Here is a 23489-nt window from a genome sequence, read left to right on the forward strand (position 1 = left end):
ATAAAAATGTACTCAAATGAGTTCTCACGGTGATACACCAGTTCATCATACTTTATAATAATTTTTAAATCAATTTTATATTTTTTTTCTGGTCCAATTATTGGTGGATCAATTAAAGTTTCGATATTAAACAAATTTTAAGGTTAAACTGAAATAAACAAATCCACGAACTAACCTGAATTAATTAGACTCGACTAAGTCAAGACTAAACTAAAATTTATCGGTTTACAAAATTCGTCGGTTGAGGAAATGTTCATACATTCTCAAAGACGTCAGTTTATGTCTAGGAGAGCTAAATTGATGTTTAGATAAGTTTTTCTGTACGAAACTGACTGTAGCAGTGTACGATTGTCAGATTATATTGATGTGGACAAAAGACAAGCCAACGTATATTTTTTAAAACGGATCTTTTTTCAAAATCGAGACCGCGTGATTCAGACTAAATTAAATGTGGACATGCAATTTATATCTAGTGTTTATTCAATCGATTTCCAAACATTAGAACAGATCATATCGTTAGAATAAAGAATGATAAATTTTAATACAATATAAAGTAATTTTAATTAGTTTGTCTAGAAATTAAAAAGAAATAAATAAAAATTGATGTTTTTTTTAAAAAAAATTAAACAAATAAAATTAGTAAATAAATTTTTTTTGATTAAAAATTAGTAAATAATTGATACTGAAAATACATCTCCACCTCCACAGTTGAAGCTCAGCAGAAGACATCCATACCACACATTCCCTTTTCTCTCTCTTCTCCTCCTCTCTCCCGACATGACTGCCCGTTCACGTCTCCTCAGCGGCGTGAATTCTCCGCCGCCGCCGTCGTCTCAAGACACATCTCCGTCGTCCGAACCGCTCGACGCCGACTTCGTGGTGATACTCGCCGCTCTCCTCTGCGCGCTCATCTGCGTGTTAGGCTTGGTCGCCGTCGCTCGCTGCACCTGGATCCGGCGCCTCTCCGGCGGAGACTCCTCAGCTCCTGCATCGGCTTCTCCAGCACCTGCGGCGGCTAACAAAGGCTTGAAGAAGAAGGTTCTGAAGGCGTTGCCGAAGCACACCTACGGCGAGGACGAGGAGCAGTCGGAGAAGCTCTCCGACTGCGCCATTTGCCTCGCGGAGTTCGCGGCGGGGGAGGAGATCCGCGTGCTGCCGCAGTGTGGCCACGGATTCCACGTCGCGTGCATTGACACGTGGCTTGGATCTCATTCGTCGTGTCCGTCTTGCCGCCAGATACTGTTGTCCTCACGGTGTCAGAAGTGCGGTGGCGTGCCGGCCGCCTCATTCTCCGGCGGCGGAGCTCAATCTGAACCCAGGGAATGCCGTGCGAATAGGTATTTACCTTAATATCAATTTGAATTTGATCCAAAAAATGGAAAAAAACTGTGAGGTTAGAAAAATCAAAGGCTGTATAAGTTCTGTAATATATATTATATACTACCGTGTAGCATCCAAGAATCCAAGCCATTCAAATTATTTATTTATTTTATTGCTGCAAATCGGAAGAAATTGGTCTTTTTTATTCTTTTGTTAATTTAAAATATTAATAGTTTTAATTAAATTTATGTGAGATGTCTTACATGTCGTATTTTGTGAGACATGTCTCTTATTTGAGTCATCAATGAAAAAGTATTATTTTTTATACTAAGAGTGGTACTTTTTATTCTAAATATCGGTAGTATTGACCTGTCTTTCAGATAAAAATGTGTGAAATCGTCTCACAATAGATCTAATCAATAGCTAAAATGTCAAATTTTTACGATACCCCACAAAATTATGTCAATAACCTGTACAAAATTAAGCCATAACATATAGTTCATATGATATCAAATTCCAAAACTCGATATCCTTATATTTTAACTAATTAAAAATATTTATATTATAACTACATACAAATATTCTTCTTTATTTTAATATAACTTTTGAATGATTTAATTCCAAATAATATTTATATAAAATGATCATAGATTAAGAAGTGCGTTTTTTAAAGAGTAAAGCCTTGAAATTCATGTGTTGAAAATGAGATTTGTGTTGTGTGTAGAATTCACGCGACATAGGGCAAAACTTGTGTTAAAATTGATTCGTCATTTTAGTCGAACATGACCTCAAGCATAAACGTTCGATATATATGTAGTATTCTTACAAGTCGTGTAGCATACATCGGACGGTCTTCACTGGCTATGTCTACGTTCTCTTTGGGTAATTGCAAAAACTAGTGCTCTGGTACAAAGGAAGACCAAGGGATCCTTTCATTTTCCCTTTGATTTTTTTATAAGTGATATCTTATGATTGGGATTCCAATTTATATGCTTATGCTTTCAGCTCTCTTTTACCTTTAGCCACAAAAAAATATCATAATTCGGTCAAAATCTATTAATTTTTTAATTCTTAATTTATTACCATTGATTAATATGCCCGGAAATGACCCATTTTTTTTAAAAATAATGTTGATAAGATTAAATCATCTTTTGATTTATATTTTATCATAAAAATACTGTGAAGATGTTTTCATATAATTTATAAACCTAATTGATTATCATCATTAGTTTGTAATTTAAATTAATTATTTCTTTAAATTTTCATTAAAATTAATTAATTTAAAGAGGTTGATGCACTCTTGTATGTTGTTTGAAGTAATTTACGGAATTTTCTCCCATCATCCGAAAAATTACGTGGTGGTGACATTTCTCGTACCCTAATTCTAGACTCGTAATTTATCACATGAGACGGATCAATCATGTTCTAGACTCGTAATTTATCACATGAGACGGATCAATCATGTCGTAATATATAAACTTTCAAATGCAGCAGCACGGAGTTTTTTTAAATTAGATTATTGTACTTCTTAAAAAAACTTTTACCAAAATATGGTAGTTTCTCAAGATTTATCAAATTATTTTAAAAATAAAATGAAAATTTTCAAAAAAATTGTGTCACGCGACACAACATCTGCAAGAGACAGAGCAGTATATATAATTTATATATATATTAGGCGCATATATTTAATAACTTTAATATATGGACACATATATAATTTTTATATTTTTTTATAATATATAGATACATGCGTATTTATAAATAGGTATTTGAATTTAAAGAATTTCAATAGTATGTCAACATAAAAGAAGTGTTTAAAAAAAAAAACCATAAAATAAAAAATCAAACATCTCTTTATAAATAGATGACTTCAAATTAAGGCAGATAAAAATTATTTATTTTCAAATATGAATTTAAATTTAACTTTATCAAAAAAATTAAATTCAAACTCAATCATTAAAGTAAAATAAAAACTTAATCTATTAAATTTATTTGAATTTTATATAACATGATCATAAAATATTTAATATAATAATATTAGATGGACAATCGATCATGTATTCATGTGTTTTTCATTAATTAAGATGATTATATAAATTTAATATTTTCAATTAAAATTTGAAAATTTAAAAAAAATTAATAAAAGTGTGATTTTTTTTTTTCCTTTGAATGAAGTCTAATTAAACAAACGAAATATAATAATAAATTGTTGATCAATGATTTAAATTTTTTATATCTCAATTACTAGAAATTTGTGGATGATTGTTTCACCATGACCAAACATCTAATTTTTCATCAAATTTATCGATGAAAAAAAATAGAAATGATTTGTATAAAAAATATTTTTGAGTTACTTGTAATTTAACAAAAATAATTCATAATATATATTCTAAAAATATTTATAATCATTGATTAACATTTTTTTATATTTTGTTTGATTAACATTAGATCAATTCAAAAAAAAATCACACATTTATTTATTTAGTTGTATAGTATTTCTAAATTTTAATTGAAAATGTTAAATTTATAAAGTCGCCTTAATTAATGAAAAAAACATTAATTGCTATCTAGTTTTTCTATATTAAATATTTTATGCTCATGTTATAATGAATTAATTAAATAAATTTAATAGATTAAATTTTCATTTTGCTTTAATGATTGAGTTTGAATTTTTTTTTTTTAATAAAGTAGAGTTTGAAGTCATATCTAAAAATGAATTATTTTCATCAGCTTAAATTTGAATTATCTATATAACAATAGATGTTTGATTTTTTTTTTTCATTTTATATTAACTTACTATTTAATTCTTTTATTTTCAATAACCTATTTATAAATATACATATATTACGAAACATATAAATTATCATATTATATATTATTTAGATAGCATATATTAAATTATTAAATATATGTGCCTAATATATATTTACAGCAAATCCTCCTCACCTGTACAAGAGACGGGTTGAATTTATTAATTTCCACTCCCTCCCCTATTGTACAGGCAGGAGGGTGGAAAATTATTTTAAAAAAAATTGTTGTCCCGCTTTTTGTAGGTAGGGGTGTTCAAGCTTCGGATAAAACTGAAAGAATCGAAAATCCAAACCGAAAAAACCGAACATTGAATCGAACCGAAAGCCGAATTTTATAATTCGGACATAAATGTTAAGACCGAAATTTATTTGGTTCGGTTTCAGATTATATATAGCAAAACCGAACTGACTGAAAAAACTGAAATTTCATTAAACTAATAATTTATTTTTATTATATATTTTTTGAGATAATATCAGTAAATGACGAATATTTTGAATAATATTTAGTTGATTGTTTTTTTTATCTAATTCATTTAAACTTTGCATTTAAATATTTTACTAAGAAATTATGTAAAAAGATAACATATTATATTTACAATATATTTATCTTATTAATTTAAATAATTATATCAAAACCGAAATAACCGACCGAAATAACCGAACCATTTCAGTAGAAAACCGAACCAAACCGAAGAAAATTGTTCAAATATCGGATTATCTATTTGTAAAACCGAAAACCGAAAAAACCGAAATAAAAAACAGAAAACCAAACCGAACTAAACCGACCGATGAACACCCTTATTTTTAAGGGAAGGGCGGCGTGACGCGATTTTTTTAAAAAATTTAGTTTTATTTTTACAATAATTTGATAAACTTTGTGAAATCGGGATATTTTAATAATAATAAAATTTTAAAAATATTATAATCTAATAAAAAAATCCCATTGCGGATAATAAGCTTTTTCCTAAGGATGTAATCGAGTCGAGTCGAGCCGAATTTTTGAATGTTTGAGCTTGACTTGTTTATAATCGAGCCGAGCTCAAGCTTTATTTAACAAATATATTCATGGCTCACGAGCTTATTCAAGCTTTTATCGAACCTAAACGAGATCAATAAATATGAATTTTACATTTAAATATTCATTAAATTCATTAAAAGATAAATTATACATTTAGAAAAAAATATAATATTTTTATTAAAATTTGTCAATTTATTATAATAAATAAATTTAATAGATTTTTCTATATATTTCATAATTAATGTGTTAAATCAATAAATTAAATATCAAAATTATTATTTTTCATCTAAGATATTACTTATAAATTTACTAACGAACATGTTCACGAGCTAACGAGCCGAATATTGTAGAGCTTGAACTTGGTTCGTTTATTTTAACGAGCCTCGTTAAACGAGCTCAAAAGAGTTTTTATCGAATCGAGCTTCGAGTTTGTATATCGAAATGAAAAAAAAAGAAGTTATTTATATATATTTTTAGAAAGGGCGGTGCCAAACAAAGAAATGTCGGTTGACTACCTAGAGAACTGGAAACAAATGGTAAGCAAATTATGGTATATTTTGGACTTCTCCCAAAGTTTCCATCTCACCAAGTTTATCTTCTAGTACCATACCTTATTTGATCCAAAGCAATGATAAATAATGATTAAAAAATTGTAATAACAAAATATTATTTTAGATATATAACCGTTATTCTACGCAACGCGTGTGTATCGATTGCTGGTCGTAAAATAAATATGAAATATGCCCAAATAATAATAATTATTTAAACGTAAACGAATGATGTTTTCGCATTAATGAATTGAATGGTACTTTGCACACCATTTAATGTTCTTTTGATATAAGCCGTCCAACTAACAAAGATGGAGGGTCCTATAAAGTGCCACTAATGCCCCCATTAAGTGGCCACCATGTTTGGTGTCTAATTTTCTACTCCATGATTTGTTTTAACTATATATATATATATATATATATATATATATATATATATATATATATAGTTATATATGTGCTCCCAACAATCGTTGAGTATATGTCTTGTGAGACGGTCTCACGAATCTTTATCTGTGAGACAGGTCAACCCTACCGATATTCACAATAAAAAGTAATACTCATAGCATAAAAAGTAATACTTTCTCATGGATGACCCAAGTAATATATTCGTTTCACAAAATACGACTCGTGAGATCATCTCACACAATTTTTTGCCACAATCATTTTACATATATGTACTCATCACTGAGATGACACTTATCTATTACCGTTTTACATATCTGTACTAATCATTGATTTGATATTTATCTATATAAAGAGTGAAAAAGAAAATTCAATTACAAAACGAGAAACTACATTTTAAAATCTAAGAATAAATTTCATAAAAGAAATATAGAATGAAGAACCTCACTTACAAACAAAATTAAACAATTTCGGATTGAAATCTATACTATATTATTAAGAGAAACCGACTATCATGATTTCTTGGCGTAACGATTCTCTGTATTTTCTATTATATTCTTTACGATAAGAACCACTTTAAAAAATTTTGTTCGTTTTTCTGGTTTTTTCTGTACTCTTACCATATTTTTCTTTCTAGGATCCATGATATAGCACATCAATACTTTGATACTCAAGATTAATCGATACATGAAACATATTGCAAAAAATATGTATGGTGAGTTGTCAGTTTGTAGAATTAACAAATACCTCTTTTGGCAAAAACCTAACGCATTGAAGGAAGTCAAAAGTGTCCACTGACATGCAATTGAGATGAACTTGGGTGGCTACGATCACGTCGGCCATGTGACTAAAGCATCCCTCCATTGTTTGGCGGAAAAACAGACGCATATATTACAAGGATTTTCGGATTTTAACATGAAACAGAACATTTGAATACGAACATTGATAAATTATTGACTATAAAAACTAAAAAAACACATAGTATACGTATGTTTTTGAGATCGAGTGACTGATCGAGAAGCGTGGCTAAAAACTTTGAATCAGATAGATGAGTTTTGTTTCGATTTTTTTTTTTTTTTGTCGCCCTTTTTTAGTATCACTTTTGTTGATTCTTCGACAAATAGTGATCAGTTGACTAGAAAATAGCTTACTCATTATTTCATTTTCATCCGGATATTTCTAACACACATAAATGACAGAACGGTCTTACAAAATATTCAACCTGAGAATTGATTAAAAATACAATGAACACTCACATTTAAAATACACATTCAGATTTTGGCAAACAAAATCATTCCTCTAAAATATTAACATGAACTATTAAAAAGCAATTTAAGATATATATGGATCATATTACAAATTATGGGCTGAGCAATTAAACAAATTTTTCCCAAAATCCAACAATCCATCTTTACACACACACACACACACACACCTGCCCTCAAGACTATCCACATTCATATCTTTTCTATGCATCAAAATGTAAACACCAACTTACAAACATTGTTACACAATGAACATGTTGCTAGCCAGTTCGAGAGACGGTCTCACGAGTCTTTATCTGTGAGACGGGTCAACCCTATCGATATTCACGATAAAAAATAGTAATCTTAGCATAAAAAGCGATAATTTTTCATGGATGACCCAAATAAAAGATCCGTCTCACAAAATACGACCCGTGAGGCCGTCTCACACAAATTTTTGCCCCAGTTCAATGCCTCTCGAATCTTGAGAACCATATGAGTTTCGAGTTTTCATGACCATGTTGGTTAGTTTTGCCCAGTCAAGAGGGATCCGTAAAGAACCTGGTTGATTAGTACTCATGCGCTAAAAAAGGTCGAGCTTTTATAGTCATGATCAGAAAAACTGGCAATGGCTTCAGGGAAAACTCAGTTCACTTCAATTTTCGAGTAAATCTATCAGGCGTACACTGATTTTAATACAATCAACCGTCGTCTAGATCGTTTTTCATATTTGGTCATGCTGTTATGTTTCACTCGGAGCTCTCCCTAAGACACTCTCATCACATAGGCTAGAACTCTGATTTTTTTATTTTTATTTAAAAAAAAAAAAACAATTTTGGGCTTTTGGCCCAATGCCCAGAGTAGACATTAAGCCCATCATCATTCAGTTGTATATCTGACCCCAAATTCAGCTCAATTTTCCCCCAAAATTCCCCAATTCGTCGCAATGATTCCCCATTTCTCTATCCAGCAGTAGCAACAAAGCAACAATGGCCTCAATTTGGACCATTCATCTTCATGCGTCGTCTTCTTTTCCTGTAAGTGAATGTTTGGAACCCAATTTACCTTCAGTCTTCTGTGATTCTTTCAATAATTTTTTAAAAAATTTCTGTTTCGAGTAAAGCTTCGTACTTGGTCCAATGAACTGCAATGTCCTACGGAATCAGGGCGTGATTTTGTGTGCACGAAACGGAATCGAAGAATCAAGCGCGGGAGGTTTGTAGTGGGAGCAGTTAGGTCAGATGGAGACATGCGCCACGAAAACGATGCCGTTATTGTCGAGAAGTCTCGGAAAGATGTTGCGGAGAAGCATCAACAAAACCCAGCGAATAAGTTGCAAGAGACAATTAGCTCTATCCCTCTATTTACGGCCACGGTAATTTCTTGCTTCGTTCGCTTGCTTTATCGTGCTTTTTTATCCGATGTTTTATGTCCTGACGTTGTCTTCTGCATGGGAATAATTTATCGTTCGTGTTTCGTATATAGCCTCATTTTGCTTTTCAAGGTTGGATGTGAGAGGTTATTTATTGAACTTGCAAGGATGGCAGATTGTTTCTCCGAGTTAAAAGAAATTTGACGCGAATCTAGCTGCCGATGCCTGCTGGTGAACGTAATCTTGTTATGTTTATGCCTGGATTTAAAGGAAGAAGGGAATTGAACTTCTCAATAGGAATACTGATTAGACCATTGGCCGTCTAGTAATTTGTTTGAATCTCTGATGACTGATCAAAGTTGAAAAGTTTCAATAAATACAAGTACCAAATAAAATCAAGCGTTGACATTGCTTTATGAGTGGTGGTGAACTCAGAGGCTGCTAGGTCCCAGGGAACAGAGAAGACTATGTTTCCAAATGATGGTTTGGATTTGTCCCATATAATTGAAAAATGAGTGACATTCTTCTGCTTTTCATCCTTGTATTTTTAGTTGAGTGACATTCTTTTGCTTTTCATTCTATTATTTTCAGTTGAGAGCCTGAGGAAGTAAACTTAAGATGGTGTTTTGGTGCGGCATTATTCATTGACACTTGAGAGAATAAAATTTCAATTCCAGAATTTTTATATTGCTGTCTTTCTATGAAATGCATGTTTGCATGTTGAATTGTTCACTAGGTGGCACTACCACAGGAGATAAGTTTGATTGTTAAAAAGTAATTGAATCAAGTGATTCACTTGAAAATAGTGCTTCTCCTGTAGTTGACCATCGGCTCTTTGAGATGAGCTTGGGCTGAAACACTTTTCTGAGGTATGCGGCTGCTTTATATTAATTCTCTTTTTTATCTTTTTTTCAGACTGGGAAATTCACTGGTACGAATATTACAATTGGATTATGTATTGTTGCGACTATGTTAATTGTCGTGGTGAGAGGTTATACAGCAAGGAAGTCCAGAAACAGTCGTTCTGGCTCTTTAGCTGATCTTGTGCGCCGTGGACAGCTCAAATCTGATAGAAGAGGCATGTATGATTCCCACTTTAACTTCACCATTGAGTCATGCACATGCTCAAGCTTGTGAGCTATAATAATTAAAATTTGAACTTATCTGATCACAGTTCAGCAAATATTTTTTGATGGTATCTAGCATAAGATTGAATTTTGTTTTCTAAGTTAAATGTATTTGTTCACTACTTCATTTTTTCTATGGTATTGTTTTGAAAGACTGTCTATGACTATGATGATATAGATTTTTTGAATTGTAGAGTCCTTTCAGACAATCGTAGAGTCCTTTCCTTTCAGATTGAACGTCTGATTGTCTGCTGACATTTAAGTCTTTTATTATTCCTTGTTCATTTCATAATTTGATTCTTCTTGTCATTTCTCTTCGCAGTTCAACTCCTCTCAAGTATGATGATCCATTCAATAATCCTATGATTAAGGTCAGCAAAAACAATTCAACAGTTGAGATGTGCGGGAAAGTGTATCGTTTAGCTCCGGTGACTCTTACAGGTGAGCAACAAACAATCCATCAGAAACGAAGATCCCGGGCATACCAGTGGAAGAGACCAACGATATTTCTGAGAGAAGGAGAGTCAGTTCCTCCTGATGTCGACCCTGATACCATCAGATGGATTCCCGCAAATCATCCCTTTGCAACTACTTCAAGTGATATTGACGAAGATTTGGCTCAAAATAATGTGTACCAGAAGAATGGTGTCCCCTTCCGTATCCAGGCAGAACACGAGGGATTGCAGAGAAAGCTTGAACTGCTACAAAATGTAAGCTCTCACTTTTATAATCTGATAAAAAAACCCCTGAACCATTTCATGTAAAAAGCAAATTATATATACTTGCTTTTTTTAGAGGACGAGTTAATAATTTTGTTTGTGTTGCAGGAGCAAAAACTCAGCAAACTGATGATAGATCCTGCTGCAGCCAGAGATTTTGAGAGGCCATATAAGTCAAGTATGAAGTCAGAAAATCAGATAGAGCACAACACTGCAAATTCTAAACTGGGCTCTAATCCTTCTGCATCTGACCGGGTTCAGAGTTCTGGGAACAAACCGCCATCCGAAGAGACACGGAACCCTCAAGTTTCATAGTCAGTTCACTGTTTCTGGCATCAAGATGCGAAATGCCGCAAATGCGCTCGTTCTTTCCACTTGCATGGAGCGTTACTGGGCTAATTCTGAAGTGACCTTGCGTAGTTTTGTAAATATTTCCTAGTTTTTTTTTCTGTTCATGAATGCGCACTCGAATCTGGGACTTGCTGTATATTTGGCCTCTGTTTCAACACCTGTCTGCTGGTGTTTTCGAACACTATATGTTTATGGTTTGTCCACCAATATTTATATAGGAAATTTAATCCTTTCATAATTAAATGCTATTTAAGGTTCCCAATCTTGGGTAGTCTGGGGCGACCAGGAAAGTGAATTTCAAATGAAAATAATTACCAATTTATTTTTATAATTCTTAGAAACATAATTATCTCGCTTGTCGTTCGACAAATGGATTAAATGAAGAAAGTTTAACACATTATATATGGAAAAGATAATTATAGAAAAAGATAAGCGTCTCTAATACGCAGAAATTCCTTAGGAAACATGGCAACAAAGCTAACTTTTAGCACCATAGAGTATCAACTTAATTGACGTCAAGATCTCTCATTGCTCCGGTTTTGCAGCCTGTTTGGCTCCAACTGCAAAGAACTCCGTGATCACTTCCAATGGCATACCCTTCGTTTCCGGAACCTTCAAGAATATGAAAACAAACGAGATCACGCAGACAATAGCATAAATGCCAAAAACGCCAGCTAAACCGATGGAGCTAAGCAGCACGGGGAGTGAGTAGGTAACTATGACATCACATATCCAGAAAACCAGGGAGCAAATAGCAATGCATATGCCGCGAACCATTGTGGGGAAGATTTCCGAGCAGAGAATGTTAGGGATCGGTCCGTAGCCCATAACAAAGGTGCAAAAGTAGAGCACAACACAAATTGTTGAGATCACAGCATGAGCCACAGTGCCAAGATCAATCACGTTTCCGATAACTAGGACGACCAGTGATATTACCAAAACTGGAATGGTTCTCAGTAAAAGGTACCTAAACAAGCACAATGAATGGTAAGAGGAGAAAGATGCACAGAACGATGTCTAAACAACCATCAGAGGAGAATTCAACCGTCACAACTAGCACATTAAACGGGTTTTACATGGTTGTCATTAAGTCCACATTCCGCCCCACATATTAGGCATATACGATCACTTTTTACCACTGAAAACACAAAATTATCGGTCTACACTCCTGTTTCAAAATTGTTCATGTGTTCAGTTGAGTGCCAAGTGTAATTGAACCACTATCTGAAATAGGAAGCTGGAAGTGACAAGGAATCACCAATAAAGAAAATTAATTGGAAATAATATGGACGGCAACATAGTTCAAGATTCACTAATCAATGGGTTGGATCACACTTTCAAGAGTTAAGCTGGTTAAATCTAGTCATAAATCGTACAAGTATCATGAGAAAGTTTTCGAGGCTGGGGCTGCTAGATAGTCATAAATGTGATGTTAAACTCCTAGGCAATTTTCATACAAATTCCAAGATGAACAACGATAAACTCATAAATATAACCTCTCTCTTAAATAAAAATCATATGCAAAGCGGAAAAACATGAGGCGAGAGAAGAGGCAAAAGGGATGAAATTTACCTTCTACCAGCTATGTCCATGAACCTCATAGCAATGGCAATACAAGGGAGCATCAAAAAATTAGTGAAGGCACTGATAAGGAAAGAAGCAGAGTCGGAGCCAAGGCCAAGGTTGGATAGCAGAAATCCAACGCCTGCCTGTTGAAGAATTTGAGGAGTGTAGTACAAAACTCCGTTGATACCAGAAAACTGCAAAGATAAATGTAAGAAAAAATGAAGTTTTGAGTAAAAAATATTTATATATAGTAATCGTAGAACTAATGCTGCGAGTCAGCATTGATGAAAGGCATGTACACATAAGCAAGATGCATATCCACACCACACTCCACAAGAAGAAACCAGAAAAAAGTTGACAACCACCACTTAGAGATGAATAGTTTCAAAGATGGTTAACTTTCGGAATGGTAAAACACGAGCCTATTTCAACTAACAAGTCAATGAACCAAATCATTCACTATAGCACTTGGTGTGATTCGAACTAAATCCTAATTCCTTCAAAATCAACAACTCTACTATTGGGCTGCTTGATTGGTCACATAATCTGTTTATCTCATGATCGAACAGCCTCTAGTATAAACGGAAGAGGTGACAAGTTAAAACTCATTTTTCAGATGAGAAAGGTTACACTTGTACAAGAAAATAGAAAGATGCGTACTCAAACAATCCTAAACGAAATTAAGGGTAGACCCATGGGAGAGTAAATTGTCCAAATCACATGAAAATAATCAAATTTCATGCACAATTTTTCAAAACTATGAAGTTCAATACCAAAATACGATTAATCATCCCCCTCAACCATATTCTTAGGTCCACAGATGAAGGAATGTTAAGAGATCTCAAAGAACACACAATGTCATACATTGATGGAAATTGAAGTTATGTTGCTCTTCACTCCAAGGAATAGTCAGTCTAATAGGATATAAATAAAGAGAGATTAAGGATACGATGGTTATATCATCTAGGACAACTATGAATTTCTTTAACATAATTATAACATAAGAAGTTAAGCAATACCTGCTGCAGTATTTGGATACCAATCCCGACCATCAATGCTCTTTTAACACCTGGTTCAAGAAGAGCAGCTAAGCGTGGTGCTTTTGAAGCGGCTTCTGATGGGTGCACCATTGCAGGTCCAATTGGACGCTGATCCATAAGTTCCTTCGAATAAAGAGCTGGCTGGCTGACTAGAGCAGCAGCTTGGATAAACTCACCGTCTACAGGACCATCCCCACCAGGGATTGAAACAAGAGAGCCACGTCTTGAGCCATGGCCATGGGTACCTTCTTGGTGTAGATAAATCCTTTTAAACCCGCCTTCTTTTGTTCCATCTTCACCTTCTCTTTCAGACCATTTCCATGCTAATTGCCAACCACCACCAATGCCCATGCTACCGATTGCTTCTCCCGCATTTAGAGTACTATGACGCCTCATGCTTAAGATGCTGCCATGGGACTGAGGATTGACCATGTCCTTCTCCATGCTCGTATTTTGACGTGAGATCAATGGACTCTGCAAATTGTCATCCGAATCTCCATCACCGATCTCAGATGTGTAACCCTCACCTTCTCTTTGCAAACTCTCTTCATCCCACTCTCCATTTTTAATGTGAGGCTCAGCAGTGCTGAACATGCTACCAAAATTTGGGAATAACATGCTTCTCATACTTCCAGTCTCAGGGAGTTTCTCATGAACACTGCCGAATAGCGTCACAAGTGGATCCATTAGCGGGATGCTTTGATTTACCATGCTTCCTTGGCGGGAGACTAGGCTAATACGACTCTGACCCGTGACTGGACGGGCAACCCATGAGAGGCCTTCCTCGGGGCCATACAATTTGATACGGTCTTTATCGACTGATGGGTCTTGATTCTCGTCAAGTTCATCTGCTGGACCAATGATATACTCTTCTATGGAAGTTTCACCACCAACAACCAAACCTTCAACTAGTAAAGCCATCTCACCTGTATATGAAAGTAACGTCAGCTCAAGCCGTGTTATGAACTTGAAATTTAACAAACTTGGTCAGAATAATTTATAGACTGTAAATGTTTTGGAAAGTATAAGTAAGTACCAAGTACAAGTATAAGTATAAGTATAAACATGTTTCAACAACGAGCATGTGTTTGCACATAAAAGCTCAAAATGAAAGATGCATATCAAGTGTTACCATTCAAAGAGAGTGGAAATAATTGTTCCACCATGACCAGTTTGAAAGATTCTATTCATTAACATCACAAATTTATTACAAGTTTTCGATGTCTAATATTGCATGGTCAAAGAATGGGTTCATAAGTTGGTAATTAGTGATACAAGGGAATGAGAAAATACTAACATTGACAAGAAAAAATAATCCAAATATAAGAATTTCAGCCAGTAGAAGTCCCAAAACATGGATTTAATAAATTTGTGACCAAAGCTGCCTGCATTAATAAATTAAGAAAGAAAGCACAAGTCTGGTCCTTACTGGGTCTTTTGGATCAAGCTTTCAACAATCCCTCAAACAGCAGAGACAAGATGTCAAATTAATTATTGCACAAGACACATAAACTCAATGATATTATCACTCGTTTCAGATAATAAAACCGAGAGATTGATATGCACATGCACGATGGATATAATAATCACTGATGCGTGCTTTCCTATCTTTTAGTAAATGCTGAGCCATATTCAGTGCCAAAATATCAAGATCCAATTGACATTCAACGAATTTAAATCCTAGATATTCTGGGCAAAATATTTGAATTTATTAGGATTGACATAAAGGTTAAAAAGTTGTCAAGTAACCAATTTATGGTCCTGTAAATTGCACAAGTGTTACATGGAAACTGAAAATAAATATTTCTGCCTGGACACATCAAATTGTCTTTGAACCATCACTCACACCTCATTATCAAATGGAATGAAAGGGATAAAATCCTATTGTTAACAGAGAACAACATTAAATACTTGGGAATCATTCCGAATTCACATTCTGACTAGTGTTCCAATCTTATTTTTCTTGAATCTAAATAATTATCCGTGTTTTACTTTTTCCGCAAATGTTGATGAAGCAGAAGTGCTTTTAATGGATATATGTATTTTCCAAATTAAAAGAAGACGAGATCAGATCTCGACTTGTTGAGCTGGGGCCGGAGCAAAGTACACTTGTCGAGTGATTCTTTTAAGGCAATAAACTAAAAAATACTGTTAAACATCATTACACACGATATTAAATGTATAATTTATCCACTTGGATCCTCTCCACACCCTAAACGATAAAATAACTTTTCAGCCTCCATCACAGCGCATCAATCATAACGACAATGGAAAATAAGGATGAACAATGATTAAACTTCTATATAATATTTCATCACATAGCTATACTTTTAATTGGTCAAGTTAACAAACCTTTTTAGAAATTTAATAATCTCAATCAAATAACATCCTCTACAAAACTTTCTTATATAGACGTAACAAATATTTTTTTCATCATGATAGCTGGTGACAAGACTTGGGACTGTAATAGCGTGAAACACACCAAAACAAAATGAAAAGGCAAAAACACCCAACTACTCCATTCCTCCATCCCCACCTGGAACAAAAGCAATAGAGAAAGTAAGGTAGTTTTATTTGTGTCATTAATTTGTGATGTATTACATGTAAAGATGTCCCAGCATCCGGAAAAGACAATTAAAAAAAAACCAAGTAATAAATCGAAGTCCTTGCTAGATAGGTAAGTACTTTTTGATGTCCATATGCCGTTATGGCACTTGTTAAGATAAATGCGAACTAAGAATAACCGTTTATTGAACAAATCAAAAAAGACTTTGGAGTGTAGTGTTGTTGACGGAACTAGTGAGTTTGACAAGGCACCGACCTCTTAAAGAAGCCACCAGATTATGTAAACATTAAACGGTAGAACTTAAACCTCATTATTAGATCATACACATCCAATCCATTGATCACAACAAACATTGCGACCTAACACAAACCATCATGATTTTCACATGAAATTCATAAACTACTAACCATAGTTCAGTAATTTCAAGAGAATGTAAAGTAACTGCTTGGGACCGCTCTTACATCTGGATTTTCTCCTCCACTTAATTTCAAGTTTATTGCTTGTCATAACAAACTAAATCTCACCACAAGACGCTTCGTGCAATTTTTCCTTAGGTCATCAAAAATGAAAAATCACTAAATAAACAGATCATGATGTAAAATAAATTCTTGGCTTTTCAGAAACTACCGCCGCATATAATTTTCAACCTTTACAAAATTAACATGAGATTAATTAAGACTATCTGCAAACCACCAAAAAAATGTTGTTTGGTAGCTCACCCTCGAGATGGTAGTGAAGATCAACCGCCGCATATAATTTTCAACCTTTACAAAATTAACATGAGATTAATTAAGACTATCTGCAAACCACCAAAAAAATGTTGTTTGGTAGCTCACCCTCGAGATGGTAGTGAAGATCACTGCTTCAAATCTGGATGCAATTAGGAACTTTTGAGTTCAGCATAGTTTGGATATCTATGCTAAACTAGATTAGGTAAGCATTTATAACTTCATCATAGTCATGCAATCCGTTAATCACAAGACACGGTTTATCTTAGATTAATGACATGCGGGCGATTATTGCTAACATCAAACAATTTGGTAACCATTAGCTTGGCAAAAAAATGTACGTAACACGTGGAACTACAGACAGAAATGTACCAGATACGTCCTCTCTGCCACGCAGTTTCTGCAGAACACTTTTAGCCTCAAGCATTTTTCCTTTACTTACCAGCCATCGAGGAGATTCAGGCAAAAACAATACGGTCAACACAAAATATAAAAGAGAGGGAATAGAAAGAACTCCAAGCATCAGTCGCCAGCTAGGTGATGGAGTCAAGGACATTCCAAAAATCATACAATAAGCCAGAAACATTCCACCAGAGCCTGTGAACTGAGGAAGAGTATTTAACAAGCCTCGTATCTCGGATGGAGCCGTCTCAGATATATAGAGAGGAACTAGAGTAACAGCAAGTCCAATACCAAACCCATCCAACAGCCTTGCCAGAAGAAGAACATATACGTTTGGTGACCATAGCATTATCAGGCCGCTGAGAAAATAGAACAAGGATGACAAAATAAGCATCGGACGACGACCAATCCAGTCAGATATCGTCCCAGAGCAAGTCGTGATGACCGTGGCCCCAATGAGTGACATTGCCACGATAAGACCTTCTACCGCAGCTCCCAATTGAAGCTCTTTCTTGATATAAACAACAGCCCCTAAAAAACATCAGAAACGCAAAAAATTCAGAAAATGCTGCAGAGCAGACACATTAATAATTAGAATTCTGACAGAAATTCCATAACGGTGTCCGAGAAAATATCTTGAAGACGGCCCAAGTGGTATAACGAGATAGATATTTTCACACCAACCATATACAAAAACTAAACATTCAATATATTAGCTTGGAGTTTCAAAACCATGAATTCATCTCAATACATTGAGGAGAAGAGGATGCACAGTTACCTGCAATGGTGGCATTATCCCAACCCTGCAAAAAGTTGCCAATTGTAGCAGCAATGGCTACCAGTGTTGCCCCCTTCATCTTTTTTCACCGATAAATTATAATTCAATTTCTTCAACCGACTGCTCACAAAAAGAAACTAAAACCCCTGCAACACTAATACACAACAAACTATTCAAAGACAACAAAAACAAAAAGCGTCAACGATTAGAAAAAAATTAACACCAAAAGAAAGTTAAAAAGGTAGAACATTCGGAGATCTAAAGGTGGAAAACATTTACGTACCTTTTGAGAAGCAGAATGTGAGGGCACAAAAAGAGTGGTGAATATACCCAGTATATATACCCAGTATATGTTCACACAGAAAGAGAGAGAAGCGAAGCGTAAAACACAGCCGTTAAAGTACAGCTAGGAGTACGAAACAATTTCCTGAATTCAACATTTGGCAAATTTGCCAACGAAATTAAATCATTGCAAATCTGACTTAAATCTCTCGAATTAAATTTGAACCGCTCAAGGACCAATTAATGCCTTAAAAACCGAAGCCTCGACAAACTCAATCAACTAAGTGAAAAGTAAGAAAACACAAACCAACCACGCTGTTCAGTTCAAGAAACTCTTTCCTACCGACTATTTTCAATAAATATCGAACATAGTCACACAGATTCAAAACAGTAGCGAGAATTCTCATATACCCACAAGCTTAAAACCAACAAAGAATCATAATTGGTAACAAAGATCGAATCTTTAGAGCCTAAGAGCTGAATTTTGTGAATGGAAATCAAGGGATGACAGAAAAAAGAGAGATCTTGAGAATTAAAAACGGCGTTACATTCACGAGAGGTAGTGAGTATATAGGAAGGAGACAAGAACAAAAACTATAGGTGGACCTTTTCAAGTTCAATTTCCTCCAGAACCATCTCTTAGAAGGATGGAGATGTCAGTTTGACAACCAAGTCAAGATTCACTCTACCCTTTCTATATATAAAATATATTACTCAAAACTAAAGAAATAAGAGTGGGTTTCACATTTTGTTTTGCTTTATCTTTCATATAATATAAAATAATAGAAATTTTAAAAGATCATGTTGGCCTAAGGAAGTGATTTATGTTCATATATTCTAATGCATTTGATTTTGCTAGTTGGTTCTTGGGTAATCAGACCACCGCAGTTGAGAAGTAGACAACCACAAAAGTTAATCGAGTGGGCGTGGGGTGGGGAGTGGGGAATATATGTTCAAATTCATAGATATGATTGGTCGTATAGACAAAACTTTAATTAATTGAATGAAGGGTACAACTTCCTAATATTTGTCCATACATTTTAACAATAATAAATTTTGTAAATATTCAGATAATATAGAATGTGATGTAATGGATGTTGCTTGCTCCAGCGTATTTGAAAATAACTTTGATCTTCAAAAAATATATTTTTTCCAAAAATAAATAAAATGTCTTTATGAAAATTAAGTCAGGCTTGAACTTGGTTCATTTAAGATTGATAAAAGCTCGAGTTTGAATCGAGCTTGATTCGAACTTTTATCATCAGACTCGAGCTCGACTTATCTTAAATTACTAAGCTCTTGAAAAGCTCAAGTTCGACTCGTTAAAAGCTCGTTTATCATGGTAATCAAACCGAGCTCAATCTTGGTTCATTAATAGATTGTTTATCATGTTTAACGAGTCTGGTTTGAGCTCTGCTCGTTTTCGAGCTCGTAAAACATATAACTGAGCTCGAGTTTAAGCTTGATTCAAGCTTGTTAAAAATTAAATATATATACGTTCAATTCCTTCTATTGGGATTAGTATTAGTATTTTTATTTATCAATCAACTCAACAAATGAGCCAAGCTCGAGATTACGAGCCACCTAAACAAGACGAGCTCGAGATCGCGATCCTATTAACAAACACATTTGTGAGTTCACGATCCAAATATCCTTAAGCCTGAGTTTGGTTTGATTAAATTTTCGAGTTCGAAATATATATATATATATATATATATATATATATATATATATATATATATATATATATATTGTTGAGTCACAATGACATGTCAAGATAGTCATTAATTAGTTTAATATGATTCTTGTTGGCCCCCTTTGTCTTGATGATGTCAAACTTTTCAAATATATTAAAATCATTTTTTCAACAAAAAAAATTCAAGAACGTTATACTTCTCCTCATAAAGACAGAAACCTTTATGCTATTATTCAAACGAAGAGCCTAATAAGTCATTCTTCTTTTTCTTCCCAAAATAGTATGGAAAAATAACTGAAGTATAATAAAAAAGATATCATTAACTCTATGTTTTTTGTGATAATTTTAAAATTAATAAAATATACAGCAACTTCTCATATAAAGTAATATATTTTATTTAGATTAAATAACATGCAGTTTGCCCAAATATCCAAATTCTTTTAAAAGAAAACGCACGTTTTCCATGGTACAAGAGTATAATTATTAAAAGTGTTAATTACACTCCGAAAAATATTAATAACACTACATCTTATTTAATTAATTTATTACTTTAAAAAAACTAAAAATTTAATATTTTTAAAATTTTTTACAATAATTATCATGGATAAATAAAATAAAAATAATGAAAAATATTTATTTTGGTCTTAAATGTATTTGTGTTGTTATGATAGGGTGATTGTGTAATAGCCCAATATTTTATCATGTTAATCTTTATGGTTTATTATTGTTATGATCATGTTTTATGCTTTACTGGTTGAGATTATGCTGAATGTTTACTGGTTATGGATATGTTTATTGGAATGGTTATTATATGGTCATTGTTTATGGTTATTGTTTTGGTATTATGTTCATAGTTGGTGATGATTATGGAAATGAATGGGTAGAATAGAAAGTTGATCTTGAGCCAAAAAGGAAATGGAAGTGCAGAAACGGTATGACAAATGTTGCAGTAGTTGTTGTTTTTAGTATAATATTTTGTATATTGATCCAATTGATGTGAAGCAACTTCCATTAGAAAGATAAGATATAAGGTTATAACTTTCATGTTTTGAGTTTTGTTCAAATCATCAGGAAAGACGAGCCAAAAGTGGCCCGAAGTGTGTCGTGTGTTTCGTTGTTCCAGCACTGACATATGTTGGGAGAATGAACATAAATTTTTACTCAAACTTTCAAATGACATGAGGCCAATTGAAGATGCAAGAAAAGACATAGGGCTACAACTTTCATGTTTACCACTTTGGCTAATTCGGAAGAAAAAATGCAGTTTGGCCCTTGGCAGTGGGTACACGAATCCCTACACGGGGTTCGGGTCTTGCCATGAAAAATGAGTGATTTCCAGCGTGTACACGGACCCATACACGGAGAGGGGCACGGGTCCGTGTCTATGGCTTAGAAAACACGCTTTTGGGGGAAATGAAGGCTTTATAGTCACATTTCTAGACTCTTCTCTTCATTTCTCATTTCTTCCTCTCCCTTGCAACGTTCCTAGCTTTTCTCCTCATAGATTTCCTCTCCATTTCTTCACTCCAAATTTAAGGATTATAGTATACTTCTTAGTTGCTCCTACCTAAATCTTCGAGCTTCGAGGTAAGAACTTACTATTCTTGGAGTTTATAAGGGTTTGGAGTATTGAGAGTTAAGTTGGGTTCATGATTCATTGGATTATTGGAGACGATTTTTTATGATTATGATTGTGATTATTGTTGTAGGATTTCCTTCAAAAACATCTAAGCATTCATTTGGTTTGGTAGTAAGTGAAAGCTTTTTCTTTGTGCTCACATGATTTATATATGTATCAAGCCATGTTACTGTCAATTAGCTCGTTCCATTGGCATTTAATTGATATGTATATTGTTATATATATTCATTGTTTAAATATTACCATTGAATTCGTTGACAAAGGAGCTATTAATTCCTTGTTCATACCAAGTGTTTGTCAAAATGCCTCAATGAGATTTCCCATGATCAAAGCCAAGGAATGATAGTTATTACATGCATGTCATTGGCCAATCACATGATTATGAAGTATCTCTCACAGTTTTGATATTTATATCAAAGAGATACTTGCCACATGTCACAGGTAACAGGACTGTCATTTCCTTCCTTTAATTCATGATATGATACCTTTTACATTGATTTGAGATTTATGATTCATTTTTTATCGCCATTGCCATAGCCATGTTCTAAGCCAAAGCTATGTATATGTAATTGTTATATACAGCTTCTTACTTACTGAGTTTTATTCTCATTCCAGTTAATGTCACGTGATGCAGGTGATAAGAAGAACTGAAATGGATTGTTTGAGGCGGGAGAAGTCATATAAGATGCCAAGGAAAAGAATTTTTGGTTTTGTCATGTTGAATTGTGGTGGAGTGAACATATGTAAAGTTTTAAAAATGTCATGTAGTTTAGTAAATGAATGAAAAGAAATGTTTGTGTTGGCTTTTGGTTATGTTATGGATAATACATTGTGAATGATCATGTACATTAGTTATTAAAAATGCTTATGATGTAATGGTATATGGTATTTTCCCTTTGAAATGCTAAGGCTTCCGCGTATGCTATTTATTTAATTTAAATGCCATGGGAGTAAGGGTTGTTTCAGATTGTTTAGAAGAGGTTGAATAAAAAAATCATATTATTTTGTCCGAAATTCAATTAGGTTAATAAATATAATTATAATTCTAACTAAGTCAATGTCAGTCGATTAATCAAATAATTTATATGCGGAAGAAAACTAGAGTAACAGATTGATCACTCTAAAATGACTAAGTAAAAAAAAACTGAGTTATCAAGAATCGGCTGACTAAAATGTAAATAACACAAAGATGCTTTTGAACGTTCGGATATTTGAACAACTCCTACGTCACTCATTCTTCATGTGTGAATGATGTTCACTAGAAGATTTTGACAATTACAACTTTTGTAACAATCTGATTCAGTTAGGCTTTCTTACTACCTAACTGAAACTTTTAGTTTAGATCACTTACTAAAACAAGACTGAACAGTAGACTGACTACCGGTTTACAAATATTTTTGAAATAAAATACTAAACACATGTTGATCTTTAATGATCTGATGTAACACTTAAGCGTGTGCTAAGAAGTCTTTAGATAAGTTGGGCTCTTGAAGGCATGGATGTTTTTGTTTTCTTATACAATAATCTCCGAGCAAGAGAGAAAGATTGACCAACTTACAAGCTTCTCTATTTATCTATTTATAGACTTGGATCCAATGGTATGTAAAATCAAATGTTATATATGTTCCAAATATGATAGTCGTTAATCTCGTCTTTTTCATGTCACTGTCTTTTCTGACTAATCGTACATTATAAGTTGTGCTCGCAAATAATAGATAATTGAATTCTAATGTCTTTTATTCTTCTTTCTCTTCGATTTTCTTCTTTTTTTTGTCTAATTCTCTATTACGTTTAAAACAATTATAGATTTATGATATCGATATTACTCTTTATTTTTTTGGGACCTTCAAAAGAAAAAAAATGTTTCAAAGTTGGAAA

At 33.6% G+C, this 23489-nt stretch overlaps 3 protein-coding genes across 7 annotated transcripts; 2 read left to right on the forward strand and 1 right to left on the reverse strand.

The window, feature by feature from the left end:
- The first annotated feature begins 692 nt into the window (after positions 1 to 692).
- LOC142550891 (RING-H2 finger protein ATL80-like) lies at positions 693 to 1492 on the forward strand. Its single transcript, XM_075659936.1, has one exon. The coding sequence runs from the start codon at positions 778 to 780 to the stop codon at positions 1348 to 1350; it is 573 nt and encodes a 190-aa protein (XP_075516051.1). The 5' UTR covers positions 693 to 777; the 3' UTR covers positions 1351 to 1492.
- Positions 1493 to 8239: 6747 nt separating this feature from the next.
- LOC142551393 (protein MULTIPLE CHLOROPLAST DIVISION SITE 1) lies at positions 8240 to 11114 on the forward strand. Of its 2 annotated transcripts, none has more exons than XM_075660613.1 (5): positions 8240 to 8382; positions 8469 to 8720; positions 9633 to 9799; positions 10167 to 10554; positions 10672 to 11114. In XM_075660613.1, the coding sequence occupies exons 1-5, from the start codon at positions 8335 to 8337 to the stop codon at positions 10876 to 10878; spliced, it is 1062 nt and encodes a 353-aa protein (XP_075516728.1). In that variant the 5' UTR covers positions 8240 to 8334; the 3' UTR covers positions 10879 to 11114. The 2 variants fall into 2 exon arrangements, with proteins under 2 accessions (XP_075516728.1, XP_075516729.1); XM_075660614.1 differs by having other exon boundaries at positions 8249 to 8382; positions 8512 to 8720.
- A 229-nt stretch (positions 11115 to 11343) lies between these two features.
- LOC142551392 (monosaccharide-sensing protein 2-like) lies at positions 11344 to 19125 on the reverse strand. 4 transcript variants are annotated; one of them, XM_075660612.1, is made up of 7 exons: positions 18883 to 19125; positions 18278 to 18421; positions 17995 to 18148; positions 17187 to 17747; positions 13500 to 14446; positions 12487 to 12674; positions 11344 to 11881 (listed from the first exon to the last, which is right to left on the reverse strand). In XM_075660612.1, the coding sequence occupies exons 3-7, from the start codon at positions 18071 to 18073 to the stop codon at positions 11440 to 11442; spliced, it is 2217 nt and encodes a 738-aa protein (XP_075516727.1). In that variant the 5' UTR covers positions 18074 to 18148; positions 18278 to 18421; positions 18883 to 19125; the 3' UTR covers positions 11344 to 11439. The 4 variants fall into 4 exon arrangements, with proteins under 4 accessions (XP_075516727.1, XP_075516724.1, XP_075516723.1 ...); XM_075660609.1 differs by having other exon boundaries at positions 17995 to 18140; positions 18278 to 19125; XM_075660608.1 differs by having other exon boundaries at positions 18278 to 19125.
- Between the last annotated feature and the right edge of the window lie 4364 nt (positions 19126 to 23489).

Source organism: Primulina tabacum, chromosome 7 (assembly GCF_025594145.1).
Source record: "Primulina tabacum isolate GXHZ01 chromosome 7, ASM2559414v2, whole genome shotgun sequence".
Lineage (NCBI taxonomy): Eukaryota > Viridiplantae > Streptophyta > Magnoliopsida > Lamiales > Gesneriaceae > Primulina > Primulina tabacum.

What these genes read in the sequence shown, in the direction of transcription:
- LOC142550891 (XM_075659936.1), top strand. Translation starts at nt 778, where the DNA reads ATGACTGCCCGTTCACGTCTCCTCAGCGGCGTGAATTCTCCGCCGCCG.
- LOC142551393 (XM_075660613.1), top strand. Translation starts at nt 8,335, where the DNA reads ATGGCCTCAATTTGGACCATTCATCTTCATGCGTCGTCTTCTTTTCCT. An exon ending in TCCCTCTATTTACGGCCACG is followed by an intron (nt 8,721 to 9,632) that starts GTAATTTCTTGC and finishes TCTTTTTTTCAG; the next exon opens with ACTGGGAAATTCACTGGTAC. An exon ending in AAATCTGATAGAAGAGGCAT is followed by an intron (nt 9,800 to 10,166) that starts GTATGATTCCCA and finishes TTCTCTTCGCAG; the next exon opens with TTCAACTCCTCTCAAGTATG.
- LOC142551392 (XM_075660612.1), bottom strand. Translation starts at nt 18,073, where the DNA reads ATGAAGGGGGCAACACTGGTAGCCATTGCTGCTACAATTGGCAACTTT. An exon ending in GGATAATGCCACCATTGCAG is followed by an intron (nt 17,748 to 17,994) that starts GTAACTGTGCAT and finishes GATGTTTTTTAG; the next exon opens with GGGCTGTTGTTTATATCAAG. An exon ending in GTATCCAAATACTGCAGCAG is followed by an intron (nt 12,675 to 13,499) that starts GTATTGCTTAAC and finishes TTATCTTTGCAG; the next exon opens with TTTTCTGGTATCAACGGAGT.